The sequence below is a fragment of the Microtus oregoni genome, unplaced genomic scaffold (assembly GCF_018167655.1).
Source record: "Microtus oregoni isolate MIOR12 unplaced genomic scaffold, Mior012 000034F_ref0000314, whole genome shotgun sequence".
Taxonomy (NCBI): Eukaryota; Metazoa; Chordata; class Mammalia; order Rodentia; family Cricetidae; genus Microtus; species Microtus oregoni.
Genome location: NW_024543093.1, coordinates 19691828 through 19713656, shown reverse-complemented (window position 1 = coordinate 19713656; position 21829 = coordinate 19691828). Strand labels below are relative to the sequence as shown.

Below are 21829 nucleotides of genomic sequence, written 5' to 3'. Positions count from 1 at the left end.
AAACGTTCAGCCAGAGCAGCAGAAGCAATCATACATATGTATGAATGCAAATATGTGTAGGTGGTAAATATTTGTTACGGGGAATTGTCTCTTCCACATTTGGGACGCTGCCTAAGCTGGGTGCGGAAGGATGCTGTCCTTACATCTGATGCTGGAGCTCAGTGTCCTCAGGGTGTACGTCCTCATAAAGGAAAGATCGTGAGCATACACTCAACAGACACAGGGTATAGCCCCAGGGAAACAAACTGAACCCAGTTTCTATTCTTGTTGCTTGTGACCTTGGTGATAAAATATCCTATAGATGTCCATCCTTCATTATGCTACTGAAAACACACAGGTGGCCCAGAACTCACTCAAAGAGTTCAAGGGAGGATCCAGGGAAAAGTCGAGTGATCCCCCACCATGAGGCCTTGACAGTTTGGTGGAATTAGTTTCAGCAATGGAGTGTTGACCACAGTACAGCTGCTTTTTTTTTTTTTTTTTTTTTTTTGACGTTATGTCTTCCTAAGAATTCTCTGGGTGGCCCACCCTAACTCAAAACTCCCAAGGAAGGGTTTCTGGATGATGTAGTCGAGCCCATACACACTGACCCATTACAAAGCTGTCATGGCATTCAATAAATATTTGCACGACACTGCGGCGTTTCTCTTGGAGATTCCAGAAGAGTCGGATTGCCTCATCCTGGCTTTGTTTCTAATACATCAAGCAGTTTCAGATAAGTTATTGAGAGTCTTGTTTTCCTCACTGTAAAATTCCAGTACAAGTCCCCACTTAGCCTCCTGAACATGATTTTTACAAAATCAATTGAGACAATCCAAACAGAAGCAGGAAACAAGCGTGCTGCAGTATGAATTTACTTTAATTGCTGTTACCAATAATGCAGTTCTTAAAAGAGTCACGTGAGTTAAGTTCCTGATCAATTTGCCATGCACAGAGCCAGGAAGATGAAATTAGATGCAAGTATAGAAACACTGCCAGCTCTTCCTTGGCCCACTCTTCAGAAAGAAGTCATTGCCATTCAAGGTGATGATCCATTTTCACATTGTATTTTATTGCCGGGCCGAATGACTTAGAGGAACAAGCATGTAACTGGAGTTATTGGTGACTCTGGGAGCTGAGGGGCAATGGCCCTTCCTTGCCTGGAAGTTGTGGGCAGTGGAAGAGGTTTCTGTCCTATAAATCTGGGCTTGCATTTCATAACAGCCAAACTTGCTCATCAGGATGAAGAAATCCCTGCGGAAGTTCTTGGTGAAGATGGCATAAAGGAAAGGGTTGGCACAGGAATTGATGGGATAGAACAGAACGAGGAGGATCTTGGCCTTGGACACAGTGATGAGGGGCACCTTGAGGGAGGCAGAAATGGCAAAGAAAGAAATGGGAGCCATGCAGAGAAAGTCAGTGAAGATGAGTGTAGCCATGCGTTTGGCAATCTTGGTGTCACTTGATGAGGCCACAATGTTAGGGTTCCTGACTGTGAGGTAGATGTGGGTATAACAGCCACAGATGACTATAAATGCCAGAACATTGAGGACAAGCAGGGCCATCACATACAGCTGCGACAAAGGGCTGTCAATATCCATGGGTAGGCAGATGCTCACTTTCATGTAGCTACTGATTCCGAAGATGGGGAGGAGAGCAGCTGCGAAGGCAAAGATCCAGCCCATCACCATGACGCTGGCAGCATGGCGGAGCTGCACCTTGCGTTCCAGTTGCATGGCATGAGTGATGGTGTGCCACCTTTCCAGGGTGATGGCTGTCAGTGTGTAGACCGATAGTTCACTGGCAAAGACGGTGAAAAAGCCAGCGGCATCACAGCCAGCTCCTGTTTGCCAGTCAATGGCATAATTGTGGTACTGGCTCTTGGTATGGATATCAACGGATGCTATGAATAACAAGTAGATTCCAATGCAGAGATCAGCGAAGGCGAGGTTACACATCAGGAACCTGGGCACGGTGAGTTTGTATTGGCTGGTGGTTAGGATCACCAGCACTGTGATGTTCCCAGTGATGGCCAGGATGCTAATAAACCATATCAAGACTCTGAGGATGTTGTACCCCATGATATCTTCACATGGATTGAATGCATCTGGCTTTGGAGAGCAGGTCACATCAACGACTTCATTACATAAGTCGTAGTCAAATTCACTATACATCATGTCGGATTCTTTTCCATAACTGGGGTCATCGTCTATCAGAGAGATGCCCTGTTCCCTAGCCTGAGTCACATAATCAGTATCTTGCCTTAAAATAGATTTGTTACAAATCGGATGAAGTTCAGAGCTAGAAAAACACAAAAAGGAATAGAATCAACATCCTGGGTTCAAAATGGCAACTATATTGCCATCTTTGTACAGAGTAGAAATAATAGGCTTCCTTCTTGAGATTGCTTTACTTCTCAACATCTTGTCTGCCCTTGAGGCTGACTCATGGGTTAATGCTGCTTACTGTAAATGAAGAGAAGAATGTGTATATATATATATAATCCTTGGGCTGGATGGCCCATGGGGGAAACCATCTGGCCACAACCTGTATGTGGGAAGGAAGGCGCCTGGGGCTAACCCTGGCTGTTAAGTACAAATAATTTACAGACTTGATATTATCTCCACTCCACTCCTGCCCACCTCCATGCAGGCATCTTCTAGCATGCCTGGGTGGATGTACTCCCATTTCTCTAACCACTGGGAGATTCTGTTCTCTGACACGAACGAGAGTTTCTTTGCTCATGTTATCTGCACAAACCAGAGCATGAGTGTGCAGCCCCATCCTTTGGCTCTTGGGTGCTCAGGCTGTTGAGAGGCCAGCTAATTTTCCTGAAATGCTACCAGGATCTTGGGCTTTATCGTCTCACTCCCCAGAGGTGACAATAGGTCTCAGGCATTCATTTGCCCTGCAAAATAAGCCGAGTTCTGTTATATGAAATAGTTCCCCTGTGGGCGGCCAGAGAAGCAAATGCAGGCTTTAAAGGAGCCTAGTTTGTTGGCAGGCTGTTACATATCCCAGGAGCCACCGAGTCCTCTCAGAGCACTCTCCTGTCTTTTATTTCCCCTGTAAGCCCAAATATATAATAGATCTTGTCAGCAGGATAGAGGCACTTTCAGAAAGAATTGAATGAAACCCGGGTGGTAAATATTCAACCTACAAATGTATGCATAATTATCTACTCAGACTCTCATGTAGAGAGAAGAGATACTTCTGTAATATAAAGACTTAACCAGTGTGACTTTTTTATACAGGGAGAATTCTTGATGAAAAAATGAAATCAAATGTATCTTTTTCCTTCAAATATATATCTTTACTCTTCCTTTCCTGCTCAAGGGGAAAGGTCACAGAAATGTTAAATTAGCATTTTCTCAAATTTAACACAATCTCAGACCAACAGGAAAGAAAGAAAGAGCATTCAAGTCCCTCAAAAGCCCCAATACGAAGAGGCAGGTGGCTGGGGAGGGCGGGAGGAGCCGTGTGTCCAGTACCATAGACTGAGTTTTCCCCTCCTCCTCTGCCCAGTGAGAAGGGAAGTCATGGAGAACCCTGCTCTCTTTTCTCTCACCAATGGAAAATGAACAAAATGGCCAGAAGTCCTTTATCTTGACTTTAGAGATTCTGTTTTTCTTTCTTACTTTATTTCTGGAGTATCATCTTTTATTTTAGAAACCGGAAAAGATTTTTCAGTTCTGTCCTAGCAACACTAATAAGGACAGTTAACACACAAAACTGAAAATGGCTGGAACGGGAATCCAGGAAATCATCAAGTTTAGTTGGTGAGCTAAAGTAAGGGGAGACAGGTGTGGAGGGGACAGGGGCCCATTCTGTGGTGCTGAGTTTGAATCCCATCTCTGGGTTAGTCGCAATCCAGCCTTGGGAGCAGAAGGTAACTTCTCTGGTGCTTGAGAATTGCATCTGGTTCAGGGACTAGGAGCTGACTTCAATATGTAGAGAATATCTCCTCTTCTGGGGTTACTGGCTTCAGTCAAGAAAACTCTCATCACTGATGCTACCACCGACCTACTTAAGAGTGAGCTCTCCTTTTCTTGAAACAGAAGGCAACCACTGACTAGAGGCACTTATGTCCATCTAGATAACATGAAGAGGCTGGTGGCTGGGGGAGGAGCAGCTCTCATTTGCTTCTACAGGATGCGAGCATGTGTGTCCAGTGCCATAGACTGAGCTAAAGAAAATAAGTGTTGCCTTGCAGTGTCTCGGCAAATAGATCCTCAGTAGAATAAGGAAAGGGGAGTTAGCACAGGGACAGTTTAAAAGTGGAACTTGAGGAGTCCAGCCATTGATGGACAGATGCTATGTAGATGGCATCAGAGGGTACCCCAGGGCCTGAGCTATGGAAGCAGGCAGAGCTGAAGCTTTGGAGCTTCCTTTGGTCAATGATGATGCAGCTATCAGTAGGTCTGGGCCCTAGTCTCTGCCTGTCGCAGAAGGGAATCATGCTGATAATGATGATTCACCTCTGCAGTACCAGCAGTAAAGAAGAAATGTGATCTCATGGGTGGCAGGGAGCGCTCTGCTCTGCCAGCAGTGTGCAGAACAGCTGATGGTGCTCACTGATGTCATGTTGGGTACCCGGAAGGATGTGTCATGGTGCATTGGTTAACATACAGTTGTGAGGAAATGGCCTATAGACAAGAAAACTTAAAGAAAAGAGAAACAAAACAAAGTTAGCTGTGTATAGGAAATAGCTGACTCAATGACAATTAAGGGATATGGCCGACCCAGCATTTCAACAAGAGTCCAGGGGGACAGTTAGCCCAAACCCCATGGGATCATGGGGCTTGTATTTATATAGTGGGCATTATTTCCCAACCAGGACAAGAAGTACAGTTTCATAAAACAGTTTAGGAGACAAATCTTATTAGCAAACCTCTGTTCACATAAGTAATGAAATGACACTATTTTAGGAAAAATTCTGCCAGCCATTATCTTTGTGTGTGTGTGTGTCTGTGTGTGCGCGCGAGCATGCATGCATGCGTGCACACATGTGAATCCATTAGGTGAAAAAAAAAAACAAAGGAAACAAACACCTATGTTTTGGTACATGATGGGAGACCTACAGGCCACTAATGAAAATTATAACAGGGACCCAGGAGGCACAAACACCAAATGACCTGGAGGGACCAGAGAAAGCTTTATGGCATGGAACACCTAAGGCAAACTTGAGATTTCTGGTTTAGAATCTTAAAGCCATGTCCAGATAACCAGAATGTGACAAAGTCAGAGATCTCTTAGCAACAAAGTAAGAGAGTCTTTCCTGTGGCTCACTGGCATAGGACCATAGGGCATACAGCAGCCACTCTTATAGTGATCTTAATATTTTTTGAGATTTCTCCTGAGGGTTCTCTGTTGTAGGGCTTTTGCAGTAAATTGGCTAGAAGAATTCTTGTCTGGATGTGAATGAGGCAAGCCATTTGCCTCCACTAAGGCCCTTGGGAACTGTAACTGTTGGGAAGAAATCCTCCAGCTGTTAGGTCCGTCTATGGGTTGTCCCTAAACCTGGATAGTTTTCTGTTGGGAACTGTGGACCCCCAGACCCTGAATTTCCTGTAAACAACTTGTTTTCCTATGCCTGCAGCTGCTCTGAGCCAACAACTTGTTTTCCTGTGCTTGCAGCTGCTCTGAGGGCGAGACCCTCCCTGATGGCAGGGGTATGGTTTCTGGTGTGCTTAGAGCTGAGAGTTGGGGTGTGGTCATTAGTCAAGGAGACCTCATAGAAGCTGCCCTGGAACACAATAAAGTGGGCATTCCTGATACGAGGATGACCCGTCTCTGTCTGTGTGTCTCAGTCTCCAGCTTCTTGTCAGACTCACAAGCAGTACCGTAGTGCATAGAGAAAGTGTTGTGCTACAGTTTCTCGGTGATGTACACTAATTCTAAGAAGCAGCCCCTTCTCGATGGTCCTTTATGAGGGGCTAGGTACTTTCCATTACTTCGGGAGCACTGCAGGGTGTGGACTGTCTTGATGCTCTTTTTCTTGCCTTTCTTTTGTTTTGAGCAAGTGAATTGGCTGTTGCTGCTTAGTATCTGCTAACTGAGGAGAGTGCACTAAATGGTAAAATAGCACAGCTTGGGAGCTGCCTCGGCGCTGGGCTACCATGTAAGGACACTGGAAAGGCTTCATCCAGCTGAGTGAGACTGGGCAGAGTGGCTCCTGTTGGTGAGGTTAGGGGAAAATGAGAGGTGTGCTCATGTCTTTCCTCCAATAGACCCTTTTAAGGTCTGGAGCTTATGGACTTTCTCCCCAAAACGGACATCTCTTTCCTTTCCAGATCCTGCCTATGATCACTGCAACCTTTGAAAGAGTTGCCACTCGGACCTGGCTCTGCTTTGGTTATTCTGTTTAGGTGTGAGCCTCTGTCAAGGCCAAAGTTAAGAGATGTCTTAAACTTTGCTCTCTCTCTGAGTTGCTGAAGTCTGCGGTGGATCTGAGTGGCTTACTGGGCTTGGGAGAAGTTACAGGTGTGTATGCACTCTATGGAAGTTATAGGTGTGCACGCACTCTATGGAGTGTGCACACACCAGACACACTCTATGGAAGGCATTTTTGCATCTCTCCTCCCTTGCTGACTTTGATGTGAGTAGGACGAGCATTTAGTTATTTTATGGGATGGGGATATTTATGATGTATAGAGTTTGACACGGGAAAGAAAAATTCATATTGATACCAAGGAAAGGACAGGGGGTTAAGTATCAGTCTGAGTCAGAGACCATGCTTGAAGTTTCTTATGTTTTATCATTTAATGTTGGTGGATGCTCCACCTTGTGACTCACTCTCTCCTCTGAGATTACTTCTCAAAGAACTGTGAACCCAGCCACTCTCACCCTCTACAAACTGACTCTTTGACCCAGAACACGCCTCAGGCCTTCCTTCAGGAACTTTCCCTGTGTGTGGATTTTCATGCCACCAGCGTGTACAAGTTCTACACTGCGGGGATGCCCATGCCAGACTTCAGGGCAGACATAGAAGGACTCACATTTGCCGTCTCCAGTGTGCGAAGGCACAGCAGTGGCTGGGGTAGGTAAGGCTGGCCTCCACAAGGGTGACAAACTTTTCCAGACTAGGAAGCTTCTTCAGACTGTAAGTGGATCTGGCCCTCAGCTTCTTCAGATTTTCTAAGCCATGGCTGGGCAGGGAATGGACCTTTGTCCTTGAGATGTCTCTATAAGGAGAAAATAAAATACCCCAATCACCTTGGTTCAAAGGTTTTCTGCTTTCAGATAATAGACAAACTAGTAGACATTCTAGTAACATGATTTTTGTTTGTTTGTTTTTAAATGGGTGAGAAAGGAGACTACAGCTTAGCATCATACCTGGGCCCTGTCAATATTCAGTTTAAAAAGACGTTTGGCTTGCATAGGAAGAATCCTGATCCTATTGCTCCTGATGGGAGGATTTAGCTAACAGGCTGCCCTAATAACTGGATAGACCTGCATTCTGGTTGGTTTGGGCACAATCCTTGCTGGTGAGTAGAATCAGTTATCTCTCTTCTGTATATCATTTGTGCCTGACCGAGACCATTTTTCTCCACGGTGAGGCCAGCTATAAAACTATTTCTAGTGAACTGTGGTAGAATCTGTGGCCTGCAGACTCTGTTGACTCCCCATGGGAAGCCTTACCCTCTCTGAAGAGTGGATGGAGCGGTGAGGTGGTTGAAATGTGAGGTGGGAAGAGTGGAAGGAGGAAAGGGAGAGAGAACTGGGATTAGTATGTAAAATGAGAAAAGATTTTTTTTTTTTAAAAAAGTATCTGTGCCCTGAGCCATAGAAAATGATAAGAAGGGGGCATGTCATACAGCAAAGAGGAGTCTGGTAGTCAGTAGAGGCAGCCTCAGCCTGATGTCCAGGGGGCAGGAAGGTAGGGGACATGAGGTTGACTTTCATGGCAGACATAGCCTGCCCCTGTGCCTATTAGATCTGTGACCCTGGTTAAACTGTGTTTTCTATGTCTTGATTTCCTCAGCTCTAAAGTGAGAGGACAGAAATCATACCTACCCACAGTGAAGGAATATGCAGGCAATACTTAATAGACATAAGTATCACACACTTTGATGCTCACACATGTGCATGCTCACACTTTGAAAGAGTGTCTCTGACTAAGTTACCATGGGTCTGGTATGAATTGGTATTCTTTATTTCAGTATGTTCCTCCTGTGTTCTTTCCCTGTTATTCAAGATAGAGACCTGTATCTTTGATTTTCTCTCCTTCTTCACTTGGACACAGTCTATCATCTCAACCAGCCTTTAATTTGTTTTTGTTACTTGAGACTTTGCATGGACAGATGAAATGGACCTATAACTTCTTCCATGGTCATCTACTTCCCTTTTCAATACAATCTTCTAACCACAACTTGAACTAAAATTTTTACCATGCCAATCAAATTATGACCTCAAGTTCTTCAACAAATTCCCATGGTTCTTATGACAAAGGACCAATCATTGTGTATGGTACACCTGTCCCCTGCCTGGTTTATATTATATCTATTTCATTTCGTTATCTGTGCTCCTCTCTGCATTGCAGGAGGGATAACCCCGCCAGGTCTATTTTTCATAATCATCTTCTTAACTGTGGGTGGGAGGGCTGGGAATGGCAAGAGAGCATATCCTTTTACCCCTTCTTGCCTCTGGCAGCATCTGCATTTCCTCCAGACACTACTGAACAGATCTGGTTAAGATCTAGTTCTTTAACTTTCTCTAGTTCTTTGACTACAGAATGTCTACATCTCACTTGCTCTTTGAGTCCTGAGCTCAGAAGTGGCTATCTATCCCTGATAATCTCCAGGCCTCTGATTCCCTATAAGATAGTCAGATAGACTGACATCTTCAAAACCTTTAGTAATTGCCTTTAGGTAGTACTTAACTATGTTAAAATTTCCCTCTTGCCAATTAAATCAAATTTGCTTATTCCAATTCTAATCCTCTATACTTACTGACACCCCCAACCTTCCCCAATTCTATTATCATGGAGGAAAGGACACCATGGTCTCCATTTGTGATTCTGGACTTAAATGCTTCTTGTTTTTTTAATTCTTGCTTTTATATTCTTGGTTATTTTCAGCTCCACATGAATTTAAAACTATCTTCCTCATGATTTCCTCCATATCTACGAATATTTGCCTCTTAACTCTGAGGCTGCTCTTTTTTCCGGGTCCTCCTGACCATCACATGTTGGGACACCCAAGGACTCATTACCTACAGTGTTCTTTTCTGTCTTCTCTCACTCTGTACATGAGCCTGGCATGCCTTGGGAGTAAAATGCTGTATTCTAGTTACTTCTCTAAGATCATCCACCTTACTGCAATCTCTACTTGCATGCCCACTTAATCAGCTTTAGACATTAAAAATTAACCTCTTGATTTTTAAAACAACAACAACAACCCTGATCCACCTGCAGCAAGTTAGATGTTCCAATTTTGTTACAGACAGATTTTGATGGCATCCTTGACTCCTGTCTTTCAATCCTCTATTCAACCTTAGAAAGAAAGACTTCTTGGTGCCCTACATATACAACCCTAATGGTCAACACTTCTCACTTCCTCATTATTATTGCTTATAAGGAACAAGTTCAGGTGTTCCAGGTATGATTTCTAGTCTTCATCTTTGAGCTATAATTTTTTTAGATCCGGGGTCCTTGCAGATGCAAGTCTGGTGCATAAACCAAAGAACTTTGACTCTGTTGCTAAGTAAGTCAGATGTGCTGGCCAGCTTACCATTTCTGCTCATTGTTTCAGAGTGTCCCAGCTTCTGTTCCAGACTGGCCTGGAACCCACGATATAAGCCAGGCTACCATTGAAATTCCAGTGGTCCTCCTGAGTCAGCCACTCAACTATGAGGTTACAGGCATGGGCCACGATAAGGACAGCATGATGACTGTGACCAGTGAAGCAACAGTATGAAAAGACAGTTTATCAGTCCAGACCTGATTTAGTAATAGCCACTCCACCTCCTTTCTATCTTTAATCCCTTTTCTTTACAGTTCATTTAATATACAATTTATTGAATGCATACTATGTGAAGGTCTCCAAGTACTCAAGACTAAAAGTCTCCGGATTTCAATGAGTCATTTTTCCTTCTTATATAAATTTTATATTTCTGTCTGGTTTTCAAAGCTCAGAGTTCTAAATCCCATCCCGTGGTCCCTGTATTCTTTAAAACATGATTGCTCAGAATAACCCTCACTGTGTTTTGCTTTGTATTCTGAGCTATCTTGAAATATTAACTAAAATGTCCCTAAGCACATAGTGATTGCATTAATCACAACTCTCCAGAGACACATAACCTATAACATAGTGAGATGTAGAGATACAGGAGATGAGATTCATCACGGGAGTTAGTTCACGTGAGTGTGAAAGCTGAGCAGTCCACCATAGGCCATCTTCAGCAGAGAGGACCAAAGAACGTGGCAGTATGGCATAGTCCAAGTTAGAGTCCTCAGCCTTCAGAGGGCCCAAGGAGTTACTGGTACAAGTCCAAAGGCTGTTGAACCTGGATTTTTGCTATATGGGGGTAGAAAAAGAAGGGTGTACTACCTCCAGAAATGAGAGACAGTGTGAATTTGTCTTCTTTTATTTGCTCAAGTCAAGACACCAGTCAGCTGGATGATGCCCACACATATTGATTAAGGAAAATATTCCCCTATATTCCACTGAATCAAGTGCAGTCTTCTGGAATATCCCACAGATGTTCAGAAATAATGCTTTCCCAGATCCCTGGGCATCCCTCAGCTCCCCCAGTAAGAGCTAAAGTCAGCCACTTTAGTCACAATTGCACATGCCTGCGTCATGAAGACCTGAAAACTGGTGTCTGTTTCCAGTCCACAGCTGATTGTCATGGAGAAGTGAAGAACATTTTAATAAAGAAATTATAAAATCAAACAACATATTTCTAAGTTACCTGGGAAAATCATAGTCAGGAAATTGTGTGTGTGCCTGTGTGTGTGTGTGTGTGTGTGTGTGTGTGTGTGTGTGTGTGTGTGATGTAGTAGTAGAACAGGGCAAAAATGGAAATAGTTATGTCTCAAACAACATTGAACAAGATTTACTTCTTACTTTGTCCCTGCTGATAGAAATGTATATAAACTTATTCAAAACATTATAGCACTTTGTGTATGATTTTTAAAAGCTTAGTTGTGTAGTTTTGCATGTGAAATTTGCAGGTAACAATGTCATATGGCAGCATCTGAAGGTTAGACACACGAACTGCCCCTGGACATTCAGAGCTCTTTGATGGCAGTCCTGGACTGTCCAAAACCAGTGTTGAAGCTAATGATGCTCTTAGAATCTGTGTCCAGAATTCAAGTAGCAACACTTTCATATTCTGTTGCCTCAAAGCCTCACAATTCAGCTTAGATTCCACATAAGGACAAATAGATGGTTCATAGAAAGACAGTTAAAGAATTTGCAATCATCTTTAATCTACCAACAACTATATTAAATAATAGGACAATATTCTTTGGAATATAAAAGTTCATTTCACTGGATATCTAAAACTAATCTGAATTAAATACATGTTCCAAACTCAAGTTTGAAGACATAACTAAGCAAAATAACGGGTCTTCAGTTTTATATTGCTTGCTTTTGGGAAATGTCCTTGACAAATAACTATTACCCAAGTTTAAATTGTCCCTGATCAACCTTAAGGCTTCCCTCTCATTCCATGGGCAGATCTTTGAACGTAAAGAATAGGACCTGGACTGCTGCCTGTGAACCTTCTACATTTGAGAGGAAAAGGAAGATCCCAAAGGAGAGGAGAATGAAAAATTGTTCAGAGAATAGAGCATCCATGTCAGTAGCAGAGCTGGTTGAAAGAAGGAATGCCTAAAGAAAAGAGAAAAAATAACAGAAAGGTCTACCTTTGTTCCTGGTGGCTGGACAAGGTGGCAGGAGCTGTGGCTGCTTTGTCTAATCCTTGTCTTTTAGTATGGTTCAGTTGAACGACTATTGTTTCCCACCTTAAAGTACCATCTTGGTTAAATATTTCAACACATGCCATATTTTGGCAATGTATGATTTTGAAATTTTATACCCATCAAAGTACCAAGAGAGACACTACAGGCTCATGGCTGGGTCCTCAGAGATTTAGTAATCCTAAATTGTTTCATCAGTGCTATGATTCTTGGCACTGAGTTACAGAGTGGCATGGGGATAGGAGAGGCAGGAGTTAAATAGTGCTCTGTGCCTCTTTAATAAAATCTGTTAGAGCCACTGCCGCAAATTTCATTTGAACAATTTCTATTTTTTCCCAGCAAAGACATTATTACAGGTCAATCATTTCTATAAGTGAGAGCACATTTCTGGTGTGTTCTACATTGACAGATGGCTAGAAGACCGCTCTTTCATGATCCCAGGCGGGATAAAAAGGCAATTTACTATCTATAGGACTGTGGGTACACTGGTAATGGAAGAGAATCATTCTTATACAAATAACTCAGTGTTTGAATCTGAACTATCAAATGAATCTGAGCTATAGCCAAATCAATTTGATAAACCGTCAGAATATGATTGTACTGGCTCCAACCTGCAAAGGCAATACATTAAATTTTCCCCACAGGAAACTGTTTCCCAAGGAAACAGCAATTGCTTGATTGCTTAGAAAAAAAAAATAGCTCGAGTGAGTTAATGCTATCAGGTGAAAACTTAGATGCCTGCTGATGTTCAAGGTCAAGATTCATAAGGAGGATTGAGGATGCTGTGCCTTTGAAACGTTATGGGGCTTGTCAGCATGCCCCGGCTTCCTACACCCTTTCCTCTTTGCAATCAAACAGCTTAGACTCCTGTGTTCAGAGGCTCCCTGTTCTTCACATAGCTCGAAATTTCACCTTCAGGAAAAAGCAGCCAACAGTTTGGGTGAGCTCTCTCAATTCCCTTAGAAGCTTTTGGAATTTTCTTCTAGAGATAAAGGGAAAGGCTATGGGAGAGGAAGCCACACATAGTGCAGTCTGTTGAGGCTGAGCAAGGCTTTTCAGTTCTCAACACTGGCTCTAGAACAGGGATGTTTAGGGTCCTTCTGGGTCTACCAACATCAGCACCACTGGGGGACATTGTTAGAGATACCAGTTCTTAAGCTCTGGTCCTCAGATGGTGAATCACCTCCTTCCCCAGCTTTCAGCCATGGTCTCCTGTGACTCATGCAGCCAAGGATGAACCTGAACTTCTGATCCTTTTGCCTTTACTTCCTGTCTCTATTTCAGCTCCAGTTCAGCAATTGCAATTGTGTGCCACCCATATGTGATCTCATGGAGTGCTGGGGATCAAACCTAGGGCTTTGTGTCTGGTAGACAAGTTCACTACTAACTGATTTGTGCCCAGAGTCAATGAAGCAAACATTCTTAGGGTGCAAATTATCAATATGTGGTTTAAAAAACTTCTAGATGATTGTGATGCTCAATCATATTTATAAACCCCACTGCAACTCGGCTGAAACCCACTCACAGCTGAGATGGCTCATAACTGTGTTGTACTCTGAGACCTGCCCTAGGCTGACTTACATAATCCGGCTCCACCAGGGGTCAACCACACCCAATGACTGCTTATGTAGGGGCATGCTTCCTTGCTGTATTTCAATACAGCTTTGAGGACCCATCTTAATTCTAGGGCTCGCTGTGGGACCCACTGATGTTTTAGAGATGCTTTGCCATTCAGTTGTCAACTCGGCCAGACTGGGCTTTCATCAAGTATTCCCCATATACTCAGCATTTTGTAGTGAATCTCCTGAATTCAGGAGCCTGAGCACTCTTACTTGGGGTGGGAGCTGGGGATCTGACCCAAGACACAGCTACAGTCGTAGCTTGAGCAGCAGCTGCTGTGCTCTGGGCTGTCTGAGCACAATCCTGTGTCTGCTCACTTGTTTAAAGCACTGGAGGAAGCTGGTCAGCCAATCAAGGCACCCACTTGGGAAGGTTGAATTGGGTTGCTGCACAACATTGCACAAGTAGGAAATAAGATAGGCTGTCATCTGCCCAAATCCCAGTTATCAGGCAGAGCGGTCTGAATGACATTTGGAATAACCTGAAAGTCCCAGAAGGGGAGGCTGGAAGTTAAGTGCTAACTTGTCCTTGAAGGGACAGAAGGAAATTTGCAGCCACATGCTGTGATTTCAGCTAGATTGTTGCACACATATCCTTATGCCTTGTCACAAAAAGCATGGGGTATATGGAATATTATTCTTATTTACTACCATTTGGAAATGCTTTTTGAGACAAAGCCTCACTCTGTAACTCAGGCTGGCCTAAAACTTACTATGTGACCAACCCAGGCCAACTTCAACTCACAGAAATCCTCCTGTGTCTGCCTCCAGAGTTCTGGGATGATAGGAGTGTCAGCACACAAGCATTCCCAGCAAGTTTGAATCAATCAAAGTGTTTCTTAATTCCACTGGATTTTTCTACAAATATCATTCCCTTTATTGTGAGCATATGTGTTACTACAAAGTGGATGGAAAGATAGGCTTGTAAGGGCCCTGTAGAATTGTTTCTTTTGCCTGCTTTCTTTCACAGAAGGGATGGATGGAGGCTTGTATTTTGTGATCTCTGTTTAATTCCAAGGAGACACATTGTCAGTGCTTGGCCTGGATCCTGTCTATGCAACTTCAGCACATGCTCATCTGTGGCATGTTTCTGTATCACAGACTGGTGTTCCCTTCTACTTCAGTTCAACACCAGTTATTGGGGTTCTAATGAATAGTTTTCAGATTTCTTAGTACATGCATTTATGATGCAAATACATGGGGATGTGAGAAGAGAAGGCTAGTTTACGCCTCAAGCTGTGTTATCTTTATCTGTGGGATGACCTTCCATGGACCACTTTCCTCCTCCGGTCCTGGATGTCTCAGCTGTATAATGAGCAGTTGTGGACCATACGCAATGCTACAGTTTCGGGAGCATGCAGTTGGCTACAGCTTTACAGATCCAGTAGGTGGCATATTGAAAGCGTTGCCAAGAACAGATAGCAGAGCCCATGTAAGAGCATCCAAAGCATTCAGGACTATTAGCTAAGTGAAACGGACAAACTTCTACCCATCCACAGAGCCTCAGAAGTACTTTGTCCACTTGTTTTCCAAGAGCTCTCAGAACAGGAAACATTAAGCCTTATGGGTTCTGAATACTCCATGTCCTTGAGCACTTAGACTCTCTTCCCACCACTCTCCCCTGTATCTTACATTGTACTTCAAAATGAATATCATAATCAGATATATTAAGCTATACGATTATGACCTGATTTCCCTTCCATGAAAATATAATGCCCTTGGGATGAAGAACTCTTGGTTTTCTGTAGTACCAGGGTGGTGTTCTGTTAGATACCATGAGTGAAATCCATGTATACACATGTATTTGGACATGTCTATCAACTTATGCCTTTAAGTCTCAGACAGTAATAAGAGATAGACACCACTGCTCTTTGGATGAGGAAGCTGAAGCTTGGGGATGAAAAGGATTCAGTTTTAACCAGGGCCGTCTGCTCTGACACCTCTGCCTTAACAAGGCCTGTTTGCTAGTGGAGTCTGTCTCAACTCAGGCACTTTGGATTAATCTTTGAACTTCCTAAGAATGATAAATCTACCTTAGCACATACTTTCCTTTCTTCAAAGGGGAGAGCCTGTTTCAGAATTACAGCATGGCCCTTGTCATCAATAACAAACATTTGTGTAGTTCCCGTTCTGCCTTACAGAGCGTGACTCTGGAAATACAAAGATTCTATCACAAAAGAGAACACAAGCCATTTGTGAAGGTGAAAGTGATTGGTGGATGGTAGCAAAGCAGGTAAATGACGATGCATGGGAGCCTATGGTGGCTGGCAAATGAGAGGACGGGAGCGTGGCTACCAAATGTCTGCATTAGATGGGGTGGGGGTGGTCTGAGGTGTGGTATAAAACTATCTATTTGTTCACCTGCCTTCCTGCACCTTTTTCATTTCTTTTAAGTGCCTTTCTTCTTGAGGAATATTCTTTAATTAATTCAGTGGATCTTGCTTAGAGTCCAGGAAAGCACATCAAAGAAGACCTTTGGAAATTGTGATACAGAGCCCCTCCCCTCCCCACCCACAAAGGCAATGGGAGTCACAGGGGGAAGTCACTCTTGGCTGAGTCCTTTAGAGGACTTAAGAGAGCCTCAAGGAAAGGGGGCATGGGTAAGAAGAGAAGAGGGCAGGGCCACTTTTGATGAAGGTTATGAATAGGGAAGTGCTGGTGGGCAAAGATTTCTGATCCAGGGAGTGAGTGAGACACTGATGCATCCTGCTGGATCTGGAAAGAGGACCTAAGAGCAATGTGTGCATCTCACTGCAATGAAGACATGTATATATGTATCGTAGGTACAAAGCAAAGGAAGGGAAACCAGCCTTTCCCTGTCAAGGGAGAGACACAGAGCAGAGTGGTTGGTGTCTGCTGTGAGCCAGACAGTTTGTTTTGAATCCCTTCTATAAAACTTGCATTACTCTTGAGTGAGTTGCTTAATTCTTCCAGATCATCCAGTTTTTCTTTCTTCAAAATGGCAATAAGAACTCTTACCACAGAGGGGTTTTATAAGAACTGAGAGCACATTTTAACCCATTAGGACACTGGCACTCAGAACACGCTCATCACACGTTATTATTGTTTTCACTTTATTTAAAGTCATACTATAGATAACTTTGAATTATCCCCACAAGTCTTTGCAAGTATTGTGAATTAAAATTGATCTCGTTGACCGCCCCTTATTTAAGCAGGACAAAATTTGCTTTTAACTTGTATAAGCTGAGCTCTTCTATATGGAAACGAACAAAGTTACTCACAAAATGACTGGCCCAGAGGCTCCCTGGAAAACATCGTTAGGCAATTCTTCCAAATTATTGTTATCACTTAGATTCCTGGGGATGGAGTTGGAGAAAGAATAAGACAAAGAAAGTCACATCAATATCCCTGTTGTAAGAGCCATTTCCCTCTAAATGGCCTGGAAGAGTAGTCAGGGCTACTTACAGCTCATCTAACTGGGTCCCGTTAAATGCACAGTTGTGTATTTCTTGAATCCCATTCTTATTCAGCCATCTGAAATAAAAGCCCATTAAAAACATAATAATGTCAGATGCAGCCAATGCAGGGGTTTGTAATTGGAAGCACTGGGGCAAGGTCAGACAACACAGTTAGTGGCATAAATAAGATGCAACCCTTAAGCTCAGGGGTGGGAGGGAAGGGAGACCGAGGCTGGTTTATTGCTATGGAACCTTTAGTAAGTTTTGAAGTTTGTATTATTTCTGCATATTATCTATTCACAGGAATAACTGAGCTTCACAGAAAAGAATGAATGAATGGAATTTAGTTGTTTTTTAAAAGGACGCTCTCTGGATACTGTACCTATAAGACCTTTGCACACTCTGCCCAGGTATAGAGAAAATTCTACAGGAAAACCAAGGATCTCCCTGCCTTGAAGGATGGAAATTGTAATTATTGAGCAAATATTTCTAAGACAGAGAAAAGACATTTTATGTCACCTTTCTCTAAGGATTTGTGCTCTTCACCTACAGCAGCAGGCCTGGCTGCCATCAAAAAATGATCTAATTAAGTTGTCAGACAACCTGAACATCTCCAGTGACCCGTGGGGCCCTAGTTATTGGAGGTTTGTGGAGGTGGCTCTGGGTTAAGGCAGAAAAGAAGAGAAATTAATTATAGCGACTGCGGACTGTGGCAGGTTGAGTTTGTGTGTGTGGCTGTAGCTGAGCTTTGGGGCAGGTGGGGTTGGTGTACATTGTCATGATCACTGTATGAAGATGCTGAGAGGCAGGTATGTTTGGACAGGGGTGTCTCAGGCCATCGTGGGCCATCAACTCTGCCCTGTTCTTCTCCTGAGTGGACTTTCAAACAAAAACAACTCCCCAAGGTCAGGACAGCCCAGCTGTTGAGCCTCTGGCCATGTGCACTTGTCTGCTTACAGCTTCCCCTGCTGGACTTGGACTTGGTGGGTTTCCTGGCAGCAGTATTCTGAAATCTGATAGAGAGAAACTACAGGGGGACTTCAGAAACTCCTTCAGCTGTGATGAGCAGCTAGAAGACATTTTTCCAAAAGCCCACAGGCAAACAATCACGTGCCTTTTTCTCCCCTCTTTCTGAAATGCAGTGAGCTAGGAAGTCTAGAGAGAAGAAAATTAAATCTTTTCGACAATCAGCAGTCAACAAGTAGCATCTGGTGACAAGGGGGTGACTGTGCACTCCATCTTGCTCCCCACCCCCAATTCTCTACTGTCACTGCCCTAAAAGGTCTCTCCCTGAAACATTTAGAATGCAGATACGTCAGCCTGCCCTCTGTGGTGAAAATGACTGGTAGAGCAGCCTCTAACCTGTGGCTTGCTTGTCCCTGGGGTTTAGACATCAACCACAAGTGTCAACAAACATTCTCTATTTTACGGACCAAAAGGCAAGGTTAAAGATGACATTTGCTTTATATAGGGTCTCACAAAGTGATGGCACACATTTTATTGAACAATTACAGAATATAGTAGCTAAATAAAATTGCTTTTCCTTTTTGCATGTCAATTATAAAAGCCAATCTTAGCTACAAGCTGGATTTGACCTGTGCATTTTTGGTTGTTGGTCCTGTATCTTTGCCCAGGACTTTGTAGGCCTGTATAGGCATTACCTACTTGTCTATAGATTAGATAATTAATCTTTCCTGCACAAGATTGTCCTGTGAAAGATGTTGGTATAATGAAATAATACATAGACTACAATAATTACTATTTTCAAAGAAGCCCATTGTCTTTACTGTTTTATTGATTATCAGGCCACAACATGCAGGAGGATATTTTATGTCAGTGGTGCATCATCACACAAAATCAAGTTATGTCAGAACCCTTTCCCCTTGACTTCCTATTAGGCTGTCGCACTCTACTAACACAGAGAAACCAACAACTATAAAATACATTCCTAATCTATTCCTCTGGTTCTTTTGGGGTGAACCCAAGACCTCGATCATGCTAGACACATTTTCTACCTCTGGTATATATCTTTAGCCATTTATAAATAGGTAATAGATATTTATACTTAAATATACATATATTTGAAATTTTAGATAAGTTGTTTATGCTAGCCTTGATCTCATCCTACAATCCAGGCAGGCTTGAATTTACAAGTTTCCTGTTTTAGCCTCCTAAGTAGCTGGGAATATAGGCCTGTGTCATTAGGCCTGGTTCCAAATCTCCTAAAATAGGGAGTGCCCACTTTAAAATCTGGTGATAATGATGATGTTAGGATGATGATGAGAATGACAGCCCTCTGTGAAGTTATCCTGCTGAAGAAAAATCCCTCAGGGTTTCTTAGGTCCTGTGTCATCCCTAGAGTCAAATGATATGGACACTCAAGAGAGACTTCTCTTGAAAACATGAAGCCTTGCCCATTAAAACTCATGAAGGATGGACAAAATAGATGGGAGCTAGTTAAGGAAGAGAGAAAACATGAAAGACACAATCCTTTCCAGAGAATTGGGGCCGGAGAATGCTGGGAACCGTGGTCCCAATTATAACCTCACCTCTCATCTCCTGAATTAAGCCATTCATTAGGTACTTTACCCAGTAGCCCCTCTGCTCTTTGTGACACAGGTGGGTGAGAAAAGGCTCAAAGGCCCTACAAAATGTGCATTTATTGCTCAGTTTTTTGAATCAGTTACCAAGGGCCTGAAATCTTAGGATGTTTAGAAAAAATAAATATGTACATTTGTCTTTAGAAAAGAGTTCCAAAGTTTTGAAGATGTATGAGGTAGAGCTTGTCAGTGCTCAGCACCGTTTTCTTACACTTTCCTCGAGTGCACTGGATGGCTCTCTTAGGAGAAAGCATCTCTGTATTACAAGTATCTGGATGAAGCACAACTGGAGACTTACAGCTGTGTGCAGTAGGAGTCTTCTGACTCTATTATCTATGGATTAACAAGCAGACAACGTAAGAAAATAGATGCTGTTCTCACAAGTGTGAATTTATCTTCCAGAGACATGTCTGAAAAGTGTTGACTCTCAAGAGAAAAGCATCCCATTTTGAAAAGTGTGTTGTTGAGCTCTGAGGAATCCCACAGTGCTTCTAAACCAAGCGGTGAAGAGAGGAGAAACTGTACACAGTGAGTCTACTCCAAAACAAAGCCATGAGAAATCATGTTATAAAATGAGCTCATAACAATTTGTAAAACAGGACGATGAATTTCTTTTCTTCCAAGTATAATCACAATCAGTGATTCTCTAGATGTCACTGTCCTGTTGCAAGGATCCTGTGGACATTTGGAAGGTTCACAACACCTTGTTTTCTGGCTATCCTGAGGAGCAGGTGGACGGCCATGCTGGCCATGCTGGCCACTAGCACAGAGGATTGAAGACACTGAGGACATTTAAAAACTTTCCCAGAATTCAGACAGATTAACTCAAGCTCATTAGCAAGTGTGATTATTCTGAGCAGAGATGATGGTCATTGTGAGCTCAGCATGGGCCCAAATGGGAGCTGCTTCCTGTGATTATGAGGAAGGAGTCCTATCTCCTGAATACACTTCCTTCCCTATCATTCTTCGTAGGCAATAATCAGTTTTAGTGACACACTAGCTACTCTGTCCTTTGGAGCAGATGTTGCATCATGGGGACCATCATTCAAAGAGCAATTTTAAATACTTGAATCACAATACAGAATCATGCATTATTAACATGACTCCATTTTGCGATTCTGAGATATAAAAATGTGAGGAAAACACAGGAGCCATAGAATGATTTAAATGGTGAAATGCCAATGTTATTATACAAACAAAGGCCTAGGCCGATATGAGAAAGCCAGAGACTGATAAGTGAAGAATCAAGACCCAGACCATTGGGTTTCCCCCCTTACTTACAGAATCACGCTTTCAAAACTCAGTCCCCTGAAGGAATTCCTGGCAATGGTGTGGATGTTTATGTTATCTTGAATGTCTCTGAGAAGAAAGAACAGACAAATTAGATGTTTGCGTGGGCTCCACTTACACAACCTTTCCATTTGCTGGCACCAAGGGATCTGCAGCTGCAATAACAGTTTGATGGAATTTCTGTCCAGAGGATAACAGCTCAAAGTTTGGGCAACAAACAGTCTGCTTATCTGCAGTGTGTTTGTTCTTCTCACAGATGAAATTGCACACCCATAGAATCTTTTCTCTTTGGAGAATTCCTTAGAGGATGTTACTGTATTGAGGTTCTCTTCAATATTCCTTTTTAGCCTTGTTTCTACAGTTGGACTCTGCCCAGTAGGATGGACACAGAAACTGACCTGTTACCTACAGACCAACCTCTCTACTCATTTTATTTGTGTTGGCTTCTCCTTTTTCATTCTTCTAGTACTTTCTTTGTATATGTGTGTAGGCCAGAGGTCAATCTCAGGTCATTTCCTTAGATAGCACCCACCTTTTTCTTGAGACACATCTGCCATTGGCCTCAAACTAGACTAGTAGAAAAAACCAACCAGCCAGCAAATTTCATGTCCTGCCTCTTTCTCCCTAGTGCTGGGACTATAAGCATGGTGGTACATGCTCGGCTTTTAAAAAGGCAAGGGGGTTGGGTTGCGGGGGGGGGGGGGGGGGTCATGATCAGGCCCTCATGCTTATAATCCAATCACTTTTATCTGAGTTAATTATTCTTTTTCTTATGTATTGTTTTTCCCATTATTTTTACTTGAGTCACATAAAAAATTATTACTGATTTTTTTACTCCTCACATTAAAGACATTTTTTTTTTATTTATCCTTCCATCAGACTGACCTAGGTCTGGTGAACATATAACAGTAGAAGTGCTAAAAGCTGGAAACAACTCAAGAGGTTTAGAGGATTCTCTTCATCCTCTGTTCCCAACTCCTTGTACCCATCCTGACC

At 42.9% G+C, this 21829-nt stretch overlaps 1 protein-coding gene across 1 annotated transcript in view; it reads right to left on the bottom strand.

Moving 5' to 3' along the window:
- Window positions 1-1049: 1049 nt before the first annotated feature.
- Fshr (follicle stimulating hormone receptor) overlaps window positions 1050-21829 on the bottom strand; it is a 192048-nt gene continuing 171268 nt past the window's right edge. The window contains exons 6-10 of the mRNA XM_041630181.1: window positions 20825-20902; window positions 16951-17019; window positions 16767-16841; window positions 6978-7163; window positions 1050-2280 (exon numbers count right to left, since the gene is read on the bottom strand). Coding sequence (XP_041486115.1) covers window positions 1050-2280; window positions 6978-7163; window positions 16767-16841; window positions 16951-17019; window positions 20825-20902 — 1639 coding nt within the window. The remainder of the gene's footprint in view (window positions 2281-6977; window positions 7164-16766; window positions 16842-16950; window positions 17020-20824; window positions 20903-21829) is intronic.